This window comes from Vanessa cardui, chromosome Z, assembly GCF_905220365.1.
Source record: "Vanessa cardui chromosome Z, ilVanCard2.1, whole genome shotgun sequence".
NCBI classification, from domain to species: Eukaryota; Metazoa; Arthropoda; class Insecta; order Lepidoptera; family Nymphalidae; genus Vanessa; species Vanessa cardui.
In genome coordinates this window covers 4474870-4495321 of record NC_061154.1, presented here as the reverse complement: position 1 = coordinate 4495321, position 20452 = coordinate 4474870, and the positions used below count along the sequence as shown (strand labels likewise).

The 20452-nt window shown below is 34.3% G+C and overlaps 1 protein-coding gene across 1 annotated transcript in view; it reads left to right on the top strand.

Annotated features, from left to right (window-relative positions):
• LOC124542990 (failed axon connections) overlaps positions 1–20244 on the top strand; it is a 28837-nt gene extending 8593 nt beyond the window's left edge. The window contains exons 2-6 of the mRNA XM_047120967.1: positions 12070–12205; positions 13154–13356; positions 14180–14317; positions 15936–16199; positions 16508–20244. Coding sequence (XP_046976923.1) covers positions 12070–12205; positions 13154–13356; positions 14180–14317; positions 15936–16199; positions 16508–16585 — 819 coding nt within the window. The 3' untranslated portion in view covers positions 16586–20244. The remainder of the gene's footprint in view (positions 1–12069; positions 12206–13153; positions 13357–14179; positions 14318–15935; positions 16200–16507) is intronic.
• Positions 20245–20452: the final 208 nt, after the last annotated feature.

Below are 20452 nucleotides of genomic sequence, written 5' to 3'. Positions count from 1 at the left end.
ACTTATTATGATCGACCTAAATTGGGAAATGAATTTAATTATTAATATAAATTCTTCTGATTATTATTTTGTAAAAGTGCAACTGTAAATTTCATTATATTCTCAGGTTGCTAGAGCTTTGTTCAGATATTAATGTCGTTGTGTACTGCCCACTCGTTTATTGAACCGCGAAACATCGTACTTTGTATTGCTGTGTTCCGATTTAAAAGGAAAGTGAGCCAGTTCACTTACATATACAAGGGACGTTACTACTTAGATCCCTGACTTTTGTGGTCATTCAATATCTATGTGTGAAGGATAAAATTAAAGAGCTATATTTAGTCTCCATAAAGTATTGTGTTTAAAAATAATTCGAAATATAAATAAAAATTCAAAATTGGCAGTAAGGTGCAAGACTTTTGTTGATTTCGATACTCGATATGTTATAAAATATAAAAATAAACAAGGAATTTTTTCATCGTTATATGCATCATTAATTATGACAGTTTAAGTTGTAACTGTCTATTTCAACTAATAAATAAATTGGTGAAAAAACTTAAGTTAGCGGATATTTCGACAAAGAAACCACGGTTCAATTTAAAGTAACAAATTGTTACGAGAACTGAAATGGATAAAGTTAAAAATAAAATTGATTTATAATAATTAGTATTATCAGTTTGTAAAACATGATTCGATATCAGATAGTCGTGTTATACTGCTGTAAGTTATAACAGTATTGGAATTAAAGAGAAAATTTGGTAAATTTTCGGATAAATTATCTAACTGAATACTAACATTGTCATTTATATAATTCTTTGAGAATTATGAATTATGACAATTTTATCAAATATCATATCATAATTTACTGTATTGATTCGGCAATCTACTATGCAATCGTGAAAGTTAAAAAATTTCATCTCCTTAATCGGACCCTTGATTATTTTTTGCCGGTAATGTCAAAAATCGTTGAGTAAATGGTTGATGTAAGATGGCTTATTGTAAAGTCTTCGTAGCAACTTTCTACTATACACCATGTATACGAAGTAGATAAATACATATAAAAAAGTATACAGCATTACAAAGCAATCGAAAATGTTTCATAAAATCAATCCATTTTGTCGACAAGGCGTTATCTGACAACGCCTCGACATGCTTCCAAAATCGTATTTACAGGCAATAAAGAGCCATTTATAACATATTTTATCTAAATAAATATATACAGAAATGTAATATTGGGATATTCAGTTAGTAACTCTTAAAATGATTCTTGATGTTTAATAAGATAAAACAAGATTCTTGAAAATATAATTAAACGACAATGTCGAGAACCGTAATTTATGTCGCGGTGCGCAGATGTTATCCTTTGTCAAGTCATCAAGGTAGCCGATGCATTTATTATTCCTATTGGGATCTTCGTTTCGAGTGGACGTATTTGGCTGAAGAATGCGGGCCGGGTACGCGTCGACCTCAGACGTTGGTCCATCACGACGGAAGTGCGCATTGCTTGCTTAATCGCAAACTCGCTGATTCGTATTCGGTACAGAGCCTATAATATAACCGACATGCACCGTTATGCATATCAATAATAACGCAATGCAATCCCGATTAGGTGCGCTCAAGTTCGACGGCAACTTATTTTTTCATCCTAGTCACGAAAGTATGCTAATTACACCACAACTGTTATTGTTTCTCTCGCATTTATTAAAATATAACTAACACATATGTTTTATCAGATTACTAATATTATTATTATTCAGGTCGCAAATCAAATATGTATGTTAATTAATTATGTGGAAACTTGTGTTCTTTATGATCACCACAGAAACATAACAGAAACCTTAAAGTAATTTGTTGTAAAAAGTATTATGACATGTTTTACCAATAAAATTTTCTTTGAAAAAAGATGGGAATACTATATAATATATAAATGTATTCTTAAAGTAAAATCGTAGTGTTTCTTAACACACAGTGTTGAATAATTCTGAATCAATAGATCAGCAAATAACACACGGTGTATATCGCAACGAAATGAGAAACCCGAGTAGGTTGGCCACTGAGCTATGAAGTCACGCCACGCTATGTCGGCTGCACTTTCTCAAGTCACCGCCGTACTCCGGACGCCCGCGCATGTACAGACAGACGGCAAAAAACTGACAAACAACGCCTAACGTTCGGAAGCTATTGGAAAATATCCATCCCTTGCTGCCGTTAAAGTTACCGGTTGACGGTTTCACTGAAAGATTTAACCTGTTAACCTACTGGCGATGACGAGTAACTTGTTACAGTTTTCTTGTCTACACAAACAGCTGTGTTCTGTGACTTACTTGAATTTGTCTTTGATATTACGCATGTTTATTTAGTATTACACCGCAATATTACATTTCGTTAATATTATTGAAGATTATTTGTACAAACAAAAAAAGACAGCGCTCCCGTCTCTAAATTATTTTACGATCACACAGGTTAAGGCCTAGAAAAAGAAGATGATAAAAAACGGCGTCCGTTTTTTATAGCAACAAAACTCGTAGTGAAGTGTATCATTACTGCAGTAGAGGTCTAAGAGCCCTTACTGTTATGTTGTACAAAGAGAAAATAAGTTGCGTCGAACGGTCTCGGTTTTTGTCAGAGGAAAATTGCGTCCGACGTCAGTGGCAAAAAATGCTTTATCGTTCCATAGGACAGATTTCGATATTACAATGTCCCAATAAGAACATGAGCATTTTGAAGATTATGACATGTTAAAGTACTGTTGAGAATCGGACTTTCACGTATGCTAGTTGTATATATCCAATGTGCTACTATCAAACTTATGCCTTCTGCGTATACTGTAATATAATTAACCCTAATCGACGAAAACAAAAACATCTTTATAAAAGCAATTCTAGAGTTTATTAATTTCTAATCTAACAACACATTATTCTGTTGGAGATAATTATTACAAATTTTGTTTTGTAATGGTCACTTATATCCGATTTTATGATTGTACTCGTAATAACTAATCTTTTATCTCTTAAGATCACGTATATTGAACCTACTACCGAGTCATGCTCCGTTAATAGTTGAAATCGCAGATAAGGCACGTTAATTTACGATTGTTTTTGGTTTGTAGTGTCTTAGTGGTTGCGCATTTGTCGATAGTTTTGAAGCAGTGTCCTACAATTTTAATATATTACACAGAAAAATAGGATTAACAGATATCATTCTAAACATAATCTTTTAATATTACTAAAATTATATTGATGAATTTAACGTACAAGAATAATAATTTCAATAATTTTGTAGACATTAAATATTAATGAAATAGTCATTTAGTTACCGTTTATTGTATGTTGTTGAAACCAGCTTTCAATTTGAAAAATGTAAATAATATGTTATTCTTACTTATAAATCATGGTACATTGAAACGATAGGCCTCAAAATAGTCGCAATAAATATGATATCAAGAAATAAGCCACAGCGACATCGTAACACGAAGCGAAGAAATAAAGCCCAAATGTTTCCCATTACTTTTTCTCTTCAGACTACTTTGTTATGCAGTATCTCGTAATAAACTAAACACGCTGACCATTTAATTTATACTTTTGCCTACCTTGCGATTATTCCCTTTACGCGATATAAAAAAACAAATTGTAATCATTATAAAAGTTACGTTATGAATTACTATTCTAATTAATTATCTTTATTACCTACCTAGCTATTGCGTCACACAGAGCTTTTGTGACTCATCCCTTCAAATCGTGTAAATTAAACGGAGCCATAACCTCATTAGCGTTAATTGCAAACAATAGTGGTGTGTAGGCGGGAATTAATTTAATTTTCACATGTTATGCATCTCAAAGGAATAATTAAATTGCTATAAACTGGAAATAACACAATTTGAATAATGTATAAGGTGACAATTTTAATCCCAATGAACATTTTAAATAGTACATTTTAAAAAGTCATCTGCATTCTACAGATAAATGTTTTTTGTAAAAGATAGTCTTCCGAAATCCGATCAGCTTCCATGAAATGTGAAATATTTGTTAACCGACGCCGACTTCCGCTCATTCAAGTGATCAGTTAAACAATGAACACAAGCGAGAAGTGTAGGCTGGATAAACCTTTCTTTGATACTTTAAAGGGGACAATCATTCCATTACAGGTCATTAGAAAGCAATTGATTCTAATTCAGTTGTTCCCTCAATTTATCGCACATAATAGAGAAGAAATATAAAGTTAGACCATTGCTTTAAGTGCCACACCTCTTGATAAATATACAATATCATCTAAGATTAACGTTCACCTTCTGTGAATACTGTCCTGTATAACGTTCTCTTTATCGAACCTATTTATATGAGTACTTATATAATCTAAGAAAATGAAGATTGAATTAGAGAAGCGAATTAAGTGTCGTTCCCTTTAATCTGATGTCTAGACTCGTTCAAGAACTGAGAATGGAATTACTTATGCTGTTTTGGGCTTACTTTTGTCCTGTGTTAATCTATTATTCTCAGACTTTTATATTTAATTTGTCAGTTTCTTTTCTGAAATATGCAAAATGTAATTTACTTAATCCCAAATTATTTGAAATTATAGGTACTAAGAAAAATTACCTACTCTGTAATGTAAAAGGAATTTTGTATTTTTCTTTCTTTTTTTATCATTTATGAGACTGAGATAAAGAGAGCCTGTACAAAAGCGGAATACAAGTGCTGACTCTGCATACGGAAACTATTATCTTGTATTGCCCTGTGTAGCCTATTGCTTTATTGCATTTGTAAATACATATCCTGTTACTTCTCTAGATAAGCCTGTCTATACTGGGACTCGGTTATTTATGTACGTAACGCTTTTGTTATGGCTGTTCAATAGAATTGGCAGAGTTAAGTAGACATTTTTTATTATTTGTCTTTTAGTCGTATTATGATTATGTCGCATATTGTCCTACTATCCAAATCGTCTAATTAGCAATCTAACCTTTATTTAGCTTTAAAAGTGTATTTTGTTTTAGGTATTGCCGTTCTTATAAAATAATCAAAAACACTTTTTGTTAGTTTTTATCGAATGTAAGACACTTCGCGAAGTTAAATAAGGTGATATCCTGAAGTATTGTTACATATAAAATTGTGTTATACAATTTCCTGCCAAGCGATCTTTCTCTTCTTCTAAGGCCCTTTTAAGGCATCGGAAATGATCATATATACTGCTGCATATTGTATCTCATAAACATTTGCGAACAATGTGGTGCTGTTTTTTACTATTATATTTTTTGTACCTAATAGCTTCATTTATGATTAACTATTTGTTGCTTATCGTGTTATAATTTATCTTAAATCGATTAAAACTGGACGAGTTAGGTAATACTAAAAAAGTAATACTAATATGGCAATAATGTGGAGTGTTTTCTTGAAAGCCGATGTTTAAGTAACGGTGTGCATTGTGATGCATTGTTTACACTTATCGCTAACGTCCGCTGGTAAAATTAACTCGGATTCAGTGCTTGTTGTTCCTACCAACTAGCACGGTATATCTACGTAATTAGTAATGTTACGTTAATGCAGGCACAGAGTTGCGTTGTTGGGTTGGAATACTGATAGCGAGGTCAATGGGCTCTTGTTTCGAATCGCTTGTGTTGACTTCGCGAAGTGATTCGCGTTAATTTCCTTCTGTCGGATATCGATCGCTTGGTAATTACATTAGCTGTGCGTAATTTATTGGTTTTGAATTTAAAATTAAACACTAGATTTCGACACATTCTAAGAATTGCTGCTGCATTGCATGTTATCAAAATATTCCGAGAAATTGTGCTTGTTATTTGACAAGGCATTACTGTTATTTAAACTAATAATAATAATAGCTGCCAGTAAATGAATCTGAACGTTATATTTAAAACTTGTTTTAATTTTAGTAATTTTCAAAACCACCCGTCGAACTTATTCGTAAATATATTTTCGTGTGTCCGTAAATATCTTTATCTACATTGCTTACAAGAATTTAAAAGCTTCCTTAGTTGAAAGTTTTATCAACGATCGTATTATCATCAATTTAAATCGCAACAGTAGAATGATAGACGTCGTCCTGTTCGAATATAATCTTCCGCTTATGAATGCGGAATTTGTTAGAGAAGTTTAGACCAAAATTAAAGTACTTACGACTTTTTATTAACGCAAAGACATATCAATTTATTACTTCGAATATACATCGGCATAACTAAAGAACATAACGTTATTAATCACCGCCGAGGTGATAAAGGAGTCAATTTATATATACCTTCATTAATATATGTATGTCAAATGGTATATTTGTTCGAATATAATATGTATACGCATAGACGTGGGGGTCGGCAACCGGGAGTGCTTCGACCCGCGTGGTGCGCCTGCGCGACCCCGGCCATCGACCAGCCCCGACGGGAGGTTCGGGGTGCGCCCGGGACGCGACAGTAATCATGTCTGCTGACTATCCACAATATACGTATGTTATATAACAACCGGGACTTGACTAAGACGTGGGCTATTTATGGATATTTTATCAAATCAACGAAACTTTTTAAATTTTTATATTTTATTTTGTTAGTATATTTATCATTATAAGTAGGGTACGATTAATATGGTTATGTAGACAAATAAGTCGATTTACAAAAAATATATCTTACCGTCTTGGAGCTGAAATGACACACTTTCTGTATTGTTCAAAAATGAAAATGGGTTTATAAAGTAGATATATTTTCTTGGTGATAGGGCTTTGGGCATGTCCGTTTCGGTAGGCACATGGGTAACATATTAAAATACCGAATAGCAAAACTCTCTAGGGTGATTAAATCAGTGTGACTACAGGCACAAGGAAAATGAAATAGTCAGAGTATATTTATAAATAGCATCTCATAATGAGCGCCAAATAAAAACAATGTTATTATAATAATATAAGTCCGATTTGGGCAATAATTCAAAATTATTCTTATTATTTCGAAAATATTGTAGGTCTGCCGTGTAGATTTTGAGAACGTTCAAAAGAAACAATGATGTCACGTCGTAAAAGGATCGGTTACCTGTTTATTTTACACATAATGTCCCAAAAAAGGCACCCGGTTCAAAGCTTACTCATTGAATAAAGCAACAAATCCCCTGTAAACGTAAGAATTGTTAATCCTTCGTGTAGATTGTTCATGTTGCAGAAAAAAAATTAACTTGTATGGACGAATCCTTAACATTTAAAAACATTTAATGGGTTCACCAAATTGTATAATTAGATTTCCCCGATAGTATTTTTTCATCAATCATTCAAATAACAAAAATATCATTGAATTTATTTATTAGTAGCAGGTATATAAACATTAACTATTATTTGTGAATTCGTTGATAGTTTTCTCTTAACTTGTAAATAAAAATTCTGACCTATTTTTACGTGGCATAACGAAAATGCTTTAAGTCTTACCACCATAGTTAGCTACCACACCTTAATACTTCAAATGAACTTATAAATTACGTTTGACATTCCTTTCATTTACCCCTCGGTGAAAACCCTCTTGTGACACCCCGAAGTAGGTCGTGGTATAGTGTGCGCCACCTATTCATTAAAATAAATTAAAAATGCTAGCGAAAAACAAAAGAGGTTTTTATTTTAAATCACAAGCTGGACGTGATAATAAGCATAATAATAATAATGCGAGTAAGTTTTGCATTATACCATTGTTATTATTTTTTCACTGAGGGTATCTACATCACTATGTATTTTGTGACTGCCAGTTTTTAAATGTACACTATGAATATTTCAACAGACAACATCGTACATTATTTAAACCGATAACTATCCCAGATTTAATATTCGACATTTTGAAAAGCAAGCAATGCAAAAATTTTCATAATACGATGCGACACGTGTAACATCCCTATTTAAATTGCAAATCATTTCCATCGTCAATGAGCTGAGTCTATTCTTTAGTGTTTAAAAAATAGATCTAGTAACTGTACCTGAGATCAAGGCAACATTTCTCATGTAGAAAAAGAATTTTAAATGCTACGACAGAAAACCGGTATCAGAGGACACACATCCGTGGGACGTTCGGTCTCTTTTAAAATGCCGCTTCGCGATCCTCCGAATGATTATTAGCCTATAAATTTTTGAATCAGCGTTTCTTTTATTTTTAAAACATGTTTAAATTACATTTCTTAGATTGGCCTTACAAATAAATAAATTATAAAAGTGTTTAAGCTTTTAACATTTATGTCTTATAAAACCATTTTTTATGAAATAAATTAAAAAGTTAGACAATAATTTTGAGCACCAAATCATAAATTCTCCATAACTGTAAGTGTTTGTTTAATCTGAACCGATTTCACAACTAACGTGATTGATATGATTGCGCTATCCCTCGGGAACCTGCTTTGAATTCAGGAAGCTTTACGCGCTAAATATGCTAATCTGCCATTAGGCCACCACTCTAGGAATTCCAAGTTGATCCGTTCACTGCCCATTGTCGCTCGCGTGACTATGTTAATATGTGATAGAAGTGCATGCATTACATTGTTTGTAATACCTTTCATATATTTTATACGTTTTCTATTGTGCACATAGATTTTTATTTTGTAAAATCGATGATGAATTTACGTGTACATTGTAATCATGAGCTAATTAAGTTCAATTCAAAGAGGTACTTAAAAATTGTGTGTATTCGTGAGATTACATCAATATGATGCATCATTAGTATCGTCATTAAATATTTCAATAATTGTTTGTGTTTTATTTATAACATTATGAATTCTTTCTTTTTATAATTAGAATTTCAATTCCATAAACATTATATGAACAGTAATAATGCTCGATTGTAGGCAAACATTATACCTTCATTTCAGTTCTGGAAATATTAGCTTCATATTACCTTGTCGTGTAAAGTGTATAATAATTATAATAATTGTTAGGGAGTTGATCAAGAATCAGATCTTAAATTTATGTATCTGACGCACCTTATTTATTGATAAAAAAATAAAAGAAATAAGATACATACTTATTTATTTACAGTATAAATAATTTGACGATTTACATTAAATTCATAGTATATTGATGTTCTTTATTTACTTTCTTAATATTAAGGTCCAAAATTACAATAAACGATAAAATATATTTTTAAGAGTCCATATAGCAGGCAACATCCGGTTCTAGCTCCGTATCTCGTTATCAGGTACAATATTATCATATCATGCATGTTCGAAATTTACGAATAACTCTTTATGCGTTGCGAACGATAGTTAACGGTTAATTGCTTAATTAAAAGATTTGCTTTGACGTTGGTATGGATAAATATATTTTAGATATTTCGGGAATCCCCTTTAAGTACTGAATACATCGTTAGGTTAGGTTACGAGCTATAAATTAAGCTGAAAGTTATCCTATACCAATTCTACGACAGACGCACGCGAGGACTGTTAAATTTAAAATATTTTATAAGTAAATTATTTTAAATAAAAATAGATGACAGCCAACCTGCACATCACTAGTATATCAGAATCTAATAAATTTTAATTTTGCTTAATGAAACATAACAGTGATACTTTTATAATAACAGACTAGCAGAATTTTATATATATTTTTAGATTAACCAAATTCTTCGAGTCTGAGTATAAGTAGTATTCGAATAATACTACTTATACTCAGACTCGCATCGTCTTGCGTGATAATGTAATATATCGTTACCAAATTTTTCGATCCACTTCCTGTTATAACTTACGAAGTTATTATCGTGCATCCCAACCGAAATTTCACTTATCACACTTTTTGTATATATAGCAGTTGTAGGTAATCGTAGGGATGTCGCGAGCAGGCGAGTCGGCAGGCTGATAGCTCGTGGGGTGAGCGGGGTGGGGCGGGTGGTCCGGCCGGTGAACCCTGTTCGAAATCAATACAGCTGCCGGCTCCCCGCCCAGATTTTGGGCTCGCTCTAGCGCGTCACCATGGTTACGAGACTTGCGACCCGATCAACCGCGCACACACTCACGGCTTATCCAACGAACACTAAAGTAACCTTGTTGTAGCGATGAGCTTGTTTACTGTTTACTGACAAATAAGATTGTAGCGGCTTAACTTAATATAATGGATGTTGACTTTAATTTTTAGTAACGAAATATATTTCAATTGCTTTATGAAATTTTCATCGTTGATTTCGTTGTTTGTTTTAACGACAATTTGACAAAATTTTATATTTCATTTAATTCTTAATATTCGAAATTTAATATTTACATGTATTTTCGAATGGGTGAGATTTCGTCTTGTCCTTAAAAGGCCATGCAGGGACGACGCCCCCGTCAACCACGCGGGGCCGCGTCTCTCCCCGCGTCTGTCTCCGGCCGTATCAACTATGACCCGTAACTACACATTGCTCTCTACTCGGTACTTATAATTCGATCGTTGTGGCCACCTGTTGGTAGCCACGTGTTAATTGCATCAATATCTTTCGAGTATTAACGTAGACAATTAAAACTGAATAACTATCTCGCATACTTTTTTTATGTAATAAATCATACGAGCTCACTAAGCTCACCTTAAGGTGATGTAGTTTATGCTAGTTTTTTCAAATTAGTATATATCGATCGGAATACCAGGAGACTATGTTTCGCGACGTGCGTCAACGGGGTAGCCCAGGTCAACCCCGCTGCGCATGCTCAGCCCGGTCGAGCTCGCCTGTTGCTAGGCCGTTAATAATTTTAAATTGCAGTTTTAACTTAAAAAAAAGCCGTATTCCAAATGAAATGTGGTTCCGCCATACATTTATATCTATGTCTTTTTTTGTATTTTTTTGCGTATTCCGTTTATTTCTGTGCTATATACCGTTGTTTTTGACACTTGCGTTAAGAATTCTGATAAACTACTGATTATCGATGTACAATTATTCGGATATTTTTATAACAAAATTCATTGACTCACTGCAGCGCGTGTCGGGTATTACCTAGTAGGATAAATACAGGTATATGCCTAGCTTCCTTCGTGCAAATTAATTATATATGGCGAATAATGTACACTGTAAGTGTGTGTGTAAGGTTGTGTACAAAGAATTAATTATACTTTTTATATTTCGACCATAATAAGCATTACTAGTTTTCAATTTACTAATCATTTGAGACTTAAGATATTTTCATTTTGTCGTCACAACAATTACAAAATATTTATTTAGTAAGGTTTTTGATATTTTTCTAAATGTCAATAAATTAGTTTCACACGGCCAGCGCGTAAAGTTTTGCATATATAATTTCAAAACCAACATTGTTTTTTTTAATTTGTCAAGCGTAAATAAGATTATCTAACATAGTATTGAATATATTTTAATGACACATGTAGTTTAGATGTAATCTGATTTTACTTAGCTATGCGAAAATAATTACAACCGGTTTTAGTTTATTACACTATCATATTCATGTACTAGAGGAATATACAATACTCTTAAATTACTTGTATTTCTTCAAGTAATATTACAACGTGTTTCTCTAAAAACCTACTATAATATTCCAGGAATGTATTATTGCTGCAAACATTATATATACGTGATTATATATTCCAAATTATTTAATTTTGTCTTTCTGTCCATGGCTTGTTGTCTTAAAATGTAAACCAAATTGCCGGTTTAAGCTTGTGTAGTATTTATGTAAATAAAGAGCCTTAACAATTACAAACATAATTTAGCATATCCTGGACTTAACAAATATATTTTTTTGTAAGTAGTACTGAGCTGGCAAGCACATATATTCTGCGACATGATATTACATTTCAATTTGCCGTACCTTATAGCGATATGTTATTAAAGCATAATATAAAATGCACAATCGTCAGTGAAATTAAAGCGAAATTAATATATAAGTGAGCATTTTTGTCACTAATAGCGAGTGGCAATTGTGGGAACTCTAGCATTTGTTTCAGAATTTCTAATGAATGCGTCACGATAATGTTTTAGACAGCGAATAGTATTTTTTACTCTTTCTTTCCCTTTGTGTATTGTTTCGTAAAGTCGACTGTAATTCATATATTATTTTTAACGATGTAATACTCTTGTTTCCCACGGTGGTCATTTGCTTTTTTTATTTTTGAATATGGATGACAAAAGAAATTTGCTTATGATTGTTATAGAACGTCGATCACAAGGCGAAATTCCGCTCCAAAAAGGGACAGCTTCCTTTCGTCGAGCTGAACGGAGAAGAAATAGCCGACAGCGCCTTCATCATCAAGGAGCTCTCGGAGAAATACAACAAAGATTTAGACGCCGGTAAGTGTCACCAGTCATACATTCTGTATAATTCAATTAGGTATTTTATAAGCGATATGAGTAACCAGAAACTAAGACTATAAGTATGTACATATGTAGGTTTTTGTTTAGAGTGCAAGCTACTTTTTTATATAAATGAGCACTACCAGTAATACCTCTGCAAATAACTTGTATGTATATATTTTACTATCCAGCTTTGACTGGTGTTAAGTACGATTTGGACATCGCATAGTGGTAATAAAGTTGACTCATTGAGGCTTACACAGTTTTATGCGTTTAAGTAAAACTTAATATGGCGAGAGTGTAAACTTTATTTGACAGTCTTTTATTTCCTATTCTAATTCATAGAGGGATCGAAACCTCTGATTAGCTGTTTTGATATTTTGTTTGTCCATATTTTAATAAATAATACAAAACGTAACTGCAAAAGTTAACATAGACATGATAGTTTTAATAAAGTAACAATTTACATTATCCTTGCTCTTTGTTTTAAACACCGAGAAAATATTAGAAAAGTACGTTTTCCATTAACTAGAAAGTAAAAAGCTTTATAATTAAGTGAACAAAGGCACATCGCTTTTAAAAAGCACTTCATTTTCTTGTCATTTATTATTTAAGACGTCCAGATCCGAGTCTTTGTCATTTACAAACTAGACTAGAAGACAAGTATTGACAGCACGGCTTTGTCTTTTGACATGACGGCTATTGTATCGCGTATGAGTTAAAAGGATACACTGTCGATTTATAACCGTGTATTGAGTAAGCCCTTTGTTAAAAGTTGTTGTTTGCCACGTATACGAAATCGATACTAAAATTCTAGGTATTAGATACTTGAATGGTCCGGGCGACCTAGAACCAAGACAGCGGTTTAGGGAGTCGCGCATGTGCACTTAACGCATCGAGTCTCACGAAATTAGACACAAACTTATAGAAATTATTCTTTCGCAGGTCTGACGCCCGATCAGCGGGTGGTCACGCACGCGATGATTTCGATGATAGAGAACCACCTATCGTGGGTGATTCTTTGGTGGCGTGCCAAGTACCCGGACAGTGTTATCAAGGGCTATCAAGTGAATCTACAGAATGCTCTGAACACCCGCCTTCCAAACCCGATACTCAACTTCTGTTATAAATTCACCTCTGGACGCAAGGTAAGTTTGCTGGTTTGACACAATTTTAACATTTTTTCTTGAACGTGTTATCTCACCGGCCGGCCGGCGTCTCGACGCCACGGGCCAAAACAATAACATTGCAGTGATCGTTCAAAGCGCGCTTACTTTGTTATCTAATCAATGTGTTCCGAGTGCCATTATGGCTTTCTTTTTAGGGTATGCTATGCAAGATAATAGTATGCTTTTTATAATTTTTGTAATCATAACAGCAGTTTCCATTTTTATTGATCACGTTAAGCTTCTGTGATGTAAATATTCTGGTGATGGAAAATAGAAGAACCTGATAGAATTCTTATAAATTCACATGATATAAAAGTTTTGACATATTGATCCTCAAAAGGGGCAAAATATCGATATATTAATCGACATTTTGGAAATAAGAAAATAACCAAGACGACGCCCCCCCCCCTTCAGTCCCGCCTCTTGTTGTCTGGGAGCTAGTTTTAATATAGGTGCATCCCCCCACCCCATTGCATATAGGATCGTCGTACCCTGTAGCGCAACACGGTGCACTACGCATCTCCCCCTTACCCCCATGGCGTCTGCAGTCGCCATATTGCTGACAGCAGTAGTTAAATATCCGGGCACCTGTTGAATCTTACCTAGTTGATGCCGAACCGTGATAGCGAAATGTACATCATGGTTGGTATATACGCGTCTTATATAATTAGCTTTTTAATCGAATCGATACAGAACTGTTCACTGGATTATGATTTTTATAATCACTTAATTTTTTGAAATTAATACGATGACTATTAAATATTTCTCGATGGTTGTACGACTTTTTTTGCTTCGTTTATAGGGTATGAAGAAGGCAAAGGCTCACGGTATCGGCGTGCACAGCCAGGACGAGATCATCGAGTTCGGCAAGAACGACCTCCGCGTGCTCTCTGACCTACTCTCCGATAAGCCATTCTTCTTCGGAGATGAGCCCACACTCGTAAGTATTTAGCAATAGTAAATAAATGCCGGTGCTACAGCGCTTTGATAATATCTTATTTGTTATTGGTCACTTAGAAAACGGTCGTTGTAATAAAGTAACAGCCTGTAAATTCCCACTGCTGGGCTAAAGGCCTCCTCTCCCTTTGAGGAGAAGGTTTGGAACATATTCCACCACGCTGTTCCAATGCGGGTTGGTGGAATACACATGTGGCAGAATTTCTATGAAATTTGTCACATGCAGGTTTCCTCACGATGTTTTCCTTCACCGCTGAGCACGAGATGAATTATAAAGTCGTTGTAATATTTTAGACATATACATTTTCAAAATGACATAGTATAGTTATATATTTCAATTGATCCTTTGTTTGTACGAGCACGTTCATTGATGCGGCGGTTGCACTGCCGGGTGGGGGTGGTTCGCTTGGGGTCGAGGGCGATAACCGATCCATCATTCCAACTTATCTAAAGTTCAAAAATAGACACAAGCATCACTGAAGCTGTTCTAGTAGAAATCAATAACTTTAAACAACAACATTATGTAATATATTTACAAGTTAAAATATTGTGTAACTTTCATTTTATGTTAGGTATGACTTATTAAAAGTGAGCATTATATTTAATTTGCATCTCATTGTTACAAATTCATAAGTGGTATATCCTATCGGATTTTATAATTAAAAATAAACGTAATAAAATTTATAAAATTTATCATAATTACAATTTTCGTTTTTTTTGGCAAATATGTTTATAGCTAGTTTCAATGTGTTGTGTGTAATTAACTGTTAGTATTAATAGTGTTTTATTTGACTGTAATCGATCGAGCCCTGCCCGGGCGATCGTCGAACTACTCATTTGTCGATGGGGGTGGGGGATAGTTTGTGGGCGATAGTCGGGGGTGGGGTGGATGGTGTTCAGGTTATGACCCCAGCTCGTCCGGTGCCCGCACAACCTAGGATATCTTGACCTCTCTTTTCACCTTACGCTTGCCAAGTATAAAGCTCGAGACCTAGATTACGTAATTAGAATAATTAAACTTTTACCTGTTAATACATTACATAACTTAATTTGAGGCGCCTACTTTTCTTTCAATAATTTTAAGATGTTTGTTGTATTTTAATACAATTGTTATCATAATTGTATTGCATTTAATACCCAATTGCTTATTATGAATCTTTAAATATTTTTTTAATTTATATAGATTTTTAAGAATATGTTTGAGCTTGTAGCACAGCATTTGGTCGGTTTAATATTATTCTTTAAGACGGTTTTTTATACGACGAATATTGAAAATAATTATGTAAATAAGGAAAAGATAACTTATTTTTACTGAATCTAAATATATTAAAGGTATGTTTTTTAATATTATTCAAAAGACATAATATCATATCAGCAGTTTCCATTTATATTGATCACGTTAAGCTTCTGTGATGTAAATATTCTGGCGATGGAAAATAGAAGAACCTGATAGAATTCTTATAAATTCACATGACATATAAGTTTTGACATTACTAAAAGTAATACCTAAAAGTCTTAACAATCAAAAATTTATTTAACGTAAGTAAATGGTTCGTTTATATAAACACTGTAAATATGTAACCGCGTTTGTATATCAACAGTTGGATATCGTGGCGTTCGCTAATCTAGCCCAGCTACACTTCATAGACAAGGAAGTGCAACATGCCCTGCGCGACGCTCTCAACGAGTCGTTCCCTAACCTCGTGGGGCTCGTGTCTCGTCTCAAGGAACGAGCCTATCCCGATTGGGACGAGATATGCGCGATCGAGACAATGGCGGTTGCCGCAAAGAAGGATAAGGACACCAAGGAGGGAACCGGTCCCGCTGAAAAACAGGCAATGGCCGATGATGCTGAGAAAGGAAAGGTGAGTTGATTTGGAAACTTAGTCAGCCATCTTTTTTTTGGCATTATTTCATTAAAGTTTTCGTAGGGATGACACAGTGTGTGAACTTCTTCGACAGGATTTCAAAGGCTTATTGTCGACGCCAAAATCCTTTTCAAGATACCAGGCCATATGAAGGCCATATGCTGGAACTCACTTTTTGTGGGAAAAATATTATTTTTCCCCTTGTTAGTTTTGAGTCATAAGAAAAACTTTCGAGTAACTTTACAACCACGCTTCGTTTTCTTTAAGAATTTCAAATAGATGAATCGATTTTTTTCAAATTCCAGGGCGATGAGAAAGAGAAAGAACTAGAGAAGGAGCCGGAGGAGAAAGAAAAGGAGAAAGAAAAGGAAAAGGAGAAGTAAATGCGATTATAGTGGACGCTCGAACCCACTACCATACTTACATACAAGTTGATACATTTAGGAGTCAGACTCATAATACAATCTGTATATTGTAAGCGTGTAAATCCATTTGTCTTTCCCGTATTATCAGTTGGTGACGCGAGTCCGTCTAATTACACTTTCGTTTGACCGCGACGACAAAATTACCTTACGCACAAAATGACGTATGAATGAGAAAAACTTTTGAATGATACATCCATTTACATTAATCACAATAAAATTTTTGACATTGCTTATAATATTTGATCGTAAGTGTTTCGAAACGAAAATGTGCGTGAGGGAATTTTGTCCGTCGGTCTTTTTTATCCATAATTTTAGCTTGGTATAGTGTTTTGTGCGTTTGTCGACCCGTAATTATAATTCGTTGGCGTTATCTAAATTGAATTGTATGTTTAAAGCTTTTTGTAGTTATCAATTTTAACATATATTATTCGATTGCTTTGTCCATATAATTTTGGTATTAAATTTATTATCAGATAGGTAGATCGGTTGTTAAGGTACTTACAGGAGTAGGACATTTATTTGAATAAATTATATAATATTAATTAATGATAAGCGAAATTAATATTGACATTCATTCATTGTATTGTTAAGTATGGAATGTTTAGTGCTTACGATCGTCGATGACTTGTTGGTCATTGGACTGTAATTAGTCACCAAGGGAGCGTTTCATGACTTTTAAATTGATTCATCGGGTAGGATACGTATATTATTTATGAGAATATATACTCAATTCATATTATAACGGTAGGCATTTCAAATCGGACACATTATAGTTGTGAATTATATTTAAATAAGACTAGTATAATTGATACCAAAAATTGGCGAATGTTTATTAGATAAATTGGAAAGTAAAGGTTTAAAACATGCGACAGCGGATACCGGCCGCGCGAGGTACGCTCGGAACCGGCGTTTGCTTAGAGATGTTTTGAGATTCTTGTACTCTATTGGTTTATACAAAAATAAAATAAAAAAAAAGAAATTTACAATTTACAAATTTTTGATAAAACGAAAACACCTGGAAGACTGTTTTTTCATATTATTGTGTATTCATAGTCCGTAATGTTTTGATAATGTATTCATTGTTAAGGTTAAGATGTATTCAACTTTTTATATATTATTATAATCGTCCATAATATTTCGGTCCGCGTTCGAGCATTATACTCGCCGTCGTCGCACCTCTAGCGAACCATCTGCTACCCCATTCCTCATCAATCAATCCATCATCACCACCATCATCATCATCATTATCATCATCATCATCAACATCATTTTCAGAGTCATAATATCCATGGTTTTCATTTTTAACATTATCGTCACAATTTAAATCATCATCATCTTCATCATCAACATTTTAATCGTCATTATCAACATTGTTGTAATCATCATCGCCCACATCGTTGTCTTCATTATTACCATCTTTGTCGTCATTATCATTGCCATAATCGTCGTTATCATTATCACCATCTTCGTCATCATCATAATCATCTTCATCAATATCATCATAACCTTCGTCATCATCATCATCATCATAACCTTCGTCATCATCATCATCGTCATTACCACCATCTTCGTGATTAACGCTGTCGAAGTCGTCATCATCATGAACCATCATCATCAATTCATCATCATCATGTTTTTCATACTCACCATCCATCATCGTCAAGAAAAGCGTTTAATTTCGGTAATTCTCTCTTAAGACTGTTTCCGACTTTAAACATTCTAAATGTATTGATAATACGACGATACATCGATGGATGCCATCCAATGCGACATTCAATATAGGGAATATCGTCACTGAGACAGGCTTTTATAAATTAAGTTAGCTGGTAATTCTAAAGTGTTCCCATTCTCGATTCACTTTAACCTTTATTGTTTCGAGCAGTCGTCAGACCTGTATAGCAGTTTCGAGGTGTTGAAACGTTTTCACCAACGTCCAACGTTGATATTATCCGTGGACGTGGGCTTGAAATAACTGTCTTGATTATTAAGGGTCTGCAGTTTGGCGGCGGAGCGTTGCGAACTTTGGTCTCGCACGACTTTTTACGTTGTTATATCCTGAATAGGCGAAATTTATACGAGACCGCGATCTAGGTTCCGGTCTGTAAGCTTACCACTAGTAGATGACAGGTCGTTCGCTAGATGGAGGCCCTCCCCGTCTATATAGATCGAGTAACTAGCCATCTTCAAATCTCTTATTAAAGTTATACTTAGCATAGTAGAATGTACATTTGATAATATCTAAAATGATGTTCACAATGAGTAGATATCATATTAAGTGGGTTCGTCTTCCCCGGTCCCGCGAGACTCGGTGCGGCTCACTAAATGATATTAGATTTAGGTCCTAGCGTAACATAGATAGCTCGTGAACGTCCACCTGTCGCGTCAGCTGTAAGCCCCGAGGGCGAAGCGAAAGAGGGCTCGTCCCGTCTTATAATAATAGTGGTATTAGTTCGGGTTTTTGAGTTGACGTATGATGTTAATTTGTCATTATTGGGGTAAGGTAGACGTCCGCGTCCCTCCCACAACTGCTGACCATCACTGCCATTAGCCTCGGATGTAAGAGTTAAGATTAGGGAAGTTAGATTAGGACGTTGATGGTCACACCACGCGACAATCAAACGATTCGCGCGGTTCTACCTAACTCGTACTCTAGCAATAGGTACATATATAGTGTAATATTGAGGCTAATATCGATAACGATAGCAGAGCCTGTTTCAGTGCTTCATCTAGCTCGGGCGAACTCGAACGAGCTAACCACTTCTCATGTCTTTCACCGCACGCACGCATCACGCATCTGTAGCGCGTCACACGCTATGCTGATACTACTGCGATAGCCTAATGAACAACACGACACACGTGGGTAGATAATTAATATTTATTATATAGAATCTCTTCATTCACATTAATGCCATCTCATGCGCCACAGCTTAAACGTCCATTCCATCGTAAGACGAGCGGTATTTCATATGAATATCAAATGGGATAGTATTTCCATCGCGTGTGACGCGCTTGAAGTTAGTAAGTGAGCGCGACGGGTGTTCTGTTTCACTCGGATATCTTAGTTATAGCTGTGTACGTAGTAGTAGTAGGCTTAAGCGATGACGACGCACTGTAGCCGTCGGTCGCGATGTTGGGGCAGTAAAGAAGCGACAAGTCGATTGTGTTGTGACACACGATGATTGAACGAACGTAGAACTCTCTTTATTGTCCCACTTTATAGAATAGATTTACATTTAATCAAATTCGACTTTTATGAAATGACTCAATTTGTGTTGTAAGTTTTAGTGCTATAATACAAATTAATCATAAATAATTATAGGTACTACTGTATGTTTTATATATAAAATAGATTTGTAGAGATACAATTTTATTAAAATGAGTTTTATTATGTATTAGTTACGCTTCATTTTATATTGATGTGGATCATTCACTTTTGTGGTTTATTCAATTATTGTGTCAATATCTAGTTATTTAAGTAATATTCGTTAGATAGTAATGGTTCGCCATAATTGTACCCTTTAATATAATTATACAACTTAACTGAGCTTTCAGTGGAAACGATTCCCTTTAAGAATTTCTGTATAACATTCTATCGACATTAAAGTATATATCTAATATACAGAGTCTGCAAGCGTTTTAATGGGATATCCCTTGCTATATCCCCTTAAAGCGTAGCGCAGGTATTATTTTATTTAACACGCCTCTGTTCTTTCCTTGTCTTAATAATTTCTGAAACATCTATAAGATAAAAAATATACAAAGATTTTCTTTCATTCTTCTCCTTATATGCCATAAAACAATAAATACTTATAACATACAAGTGTC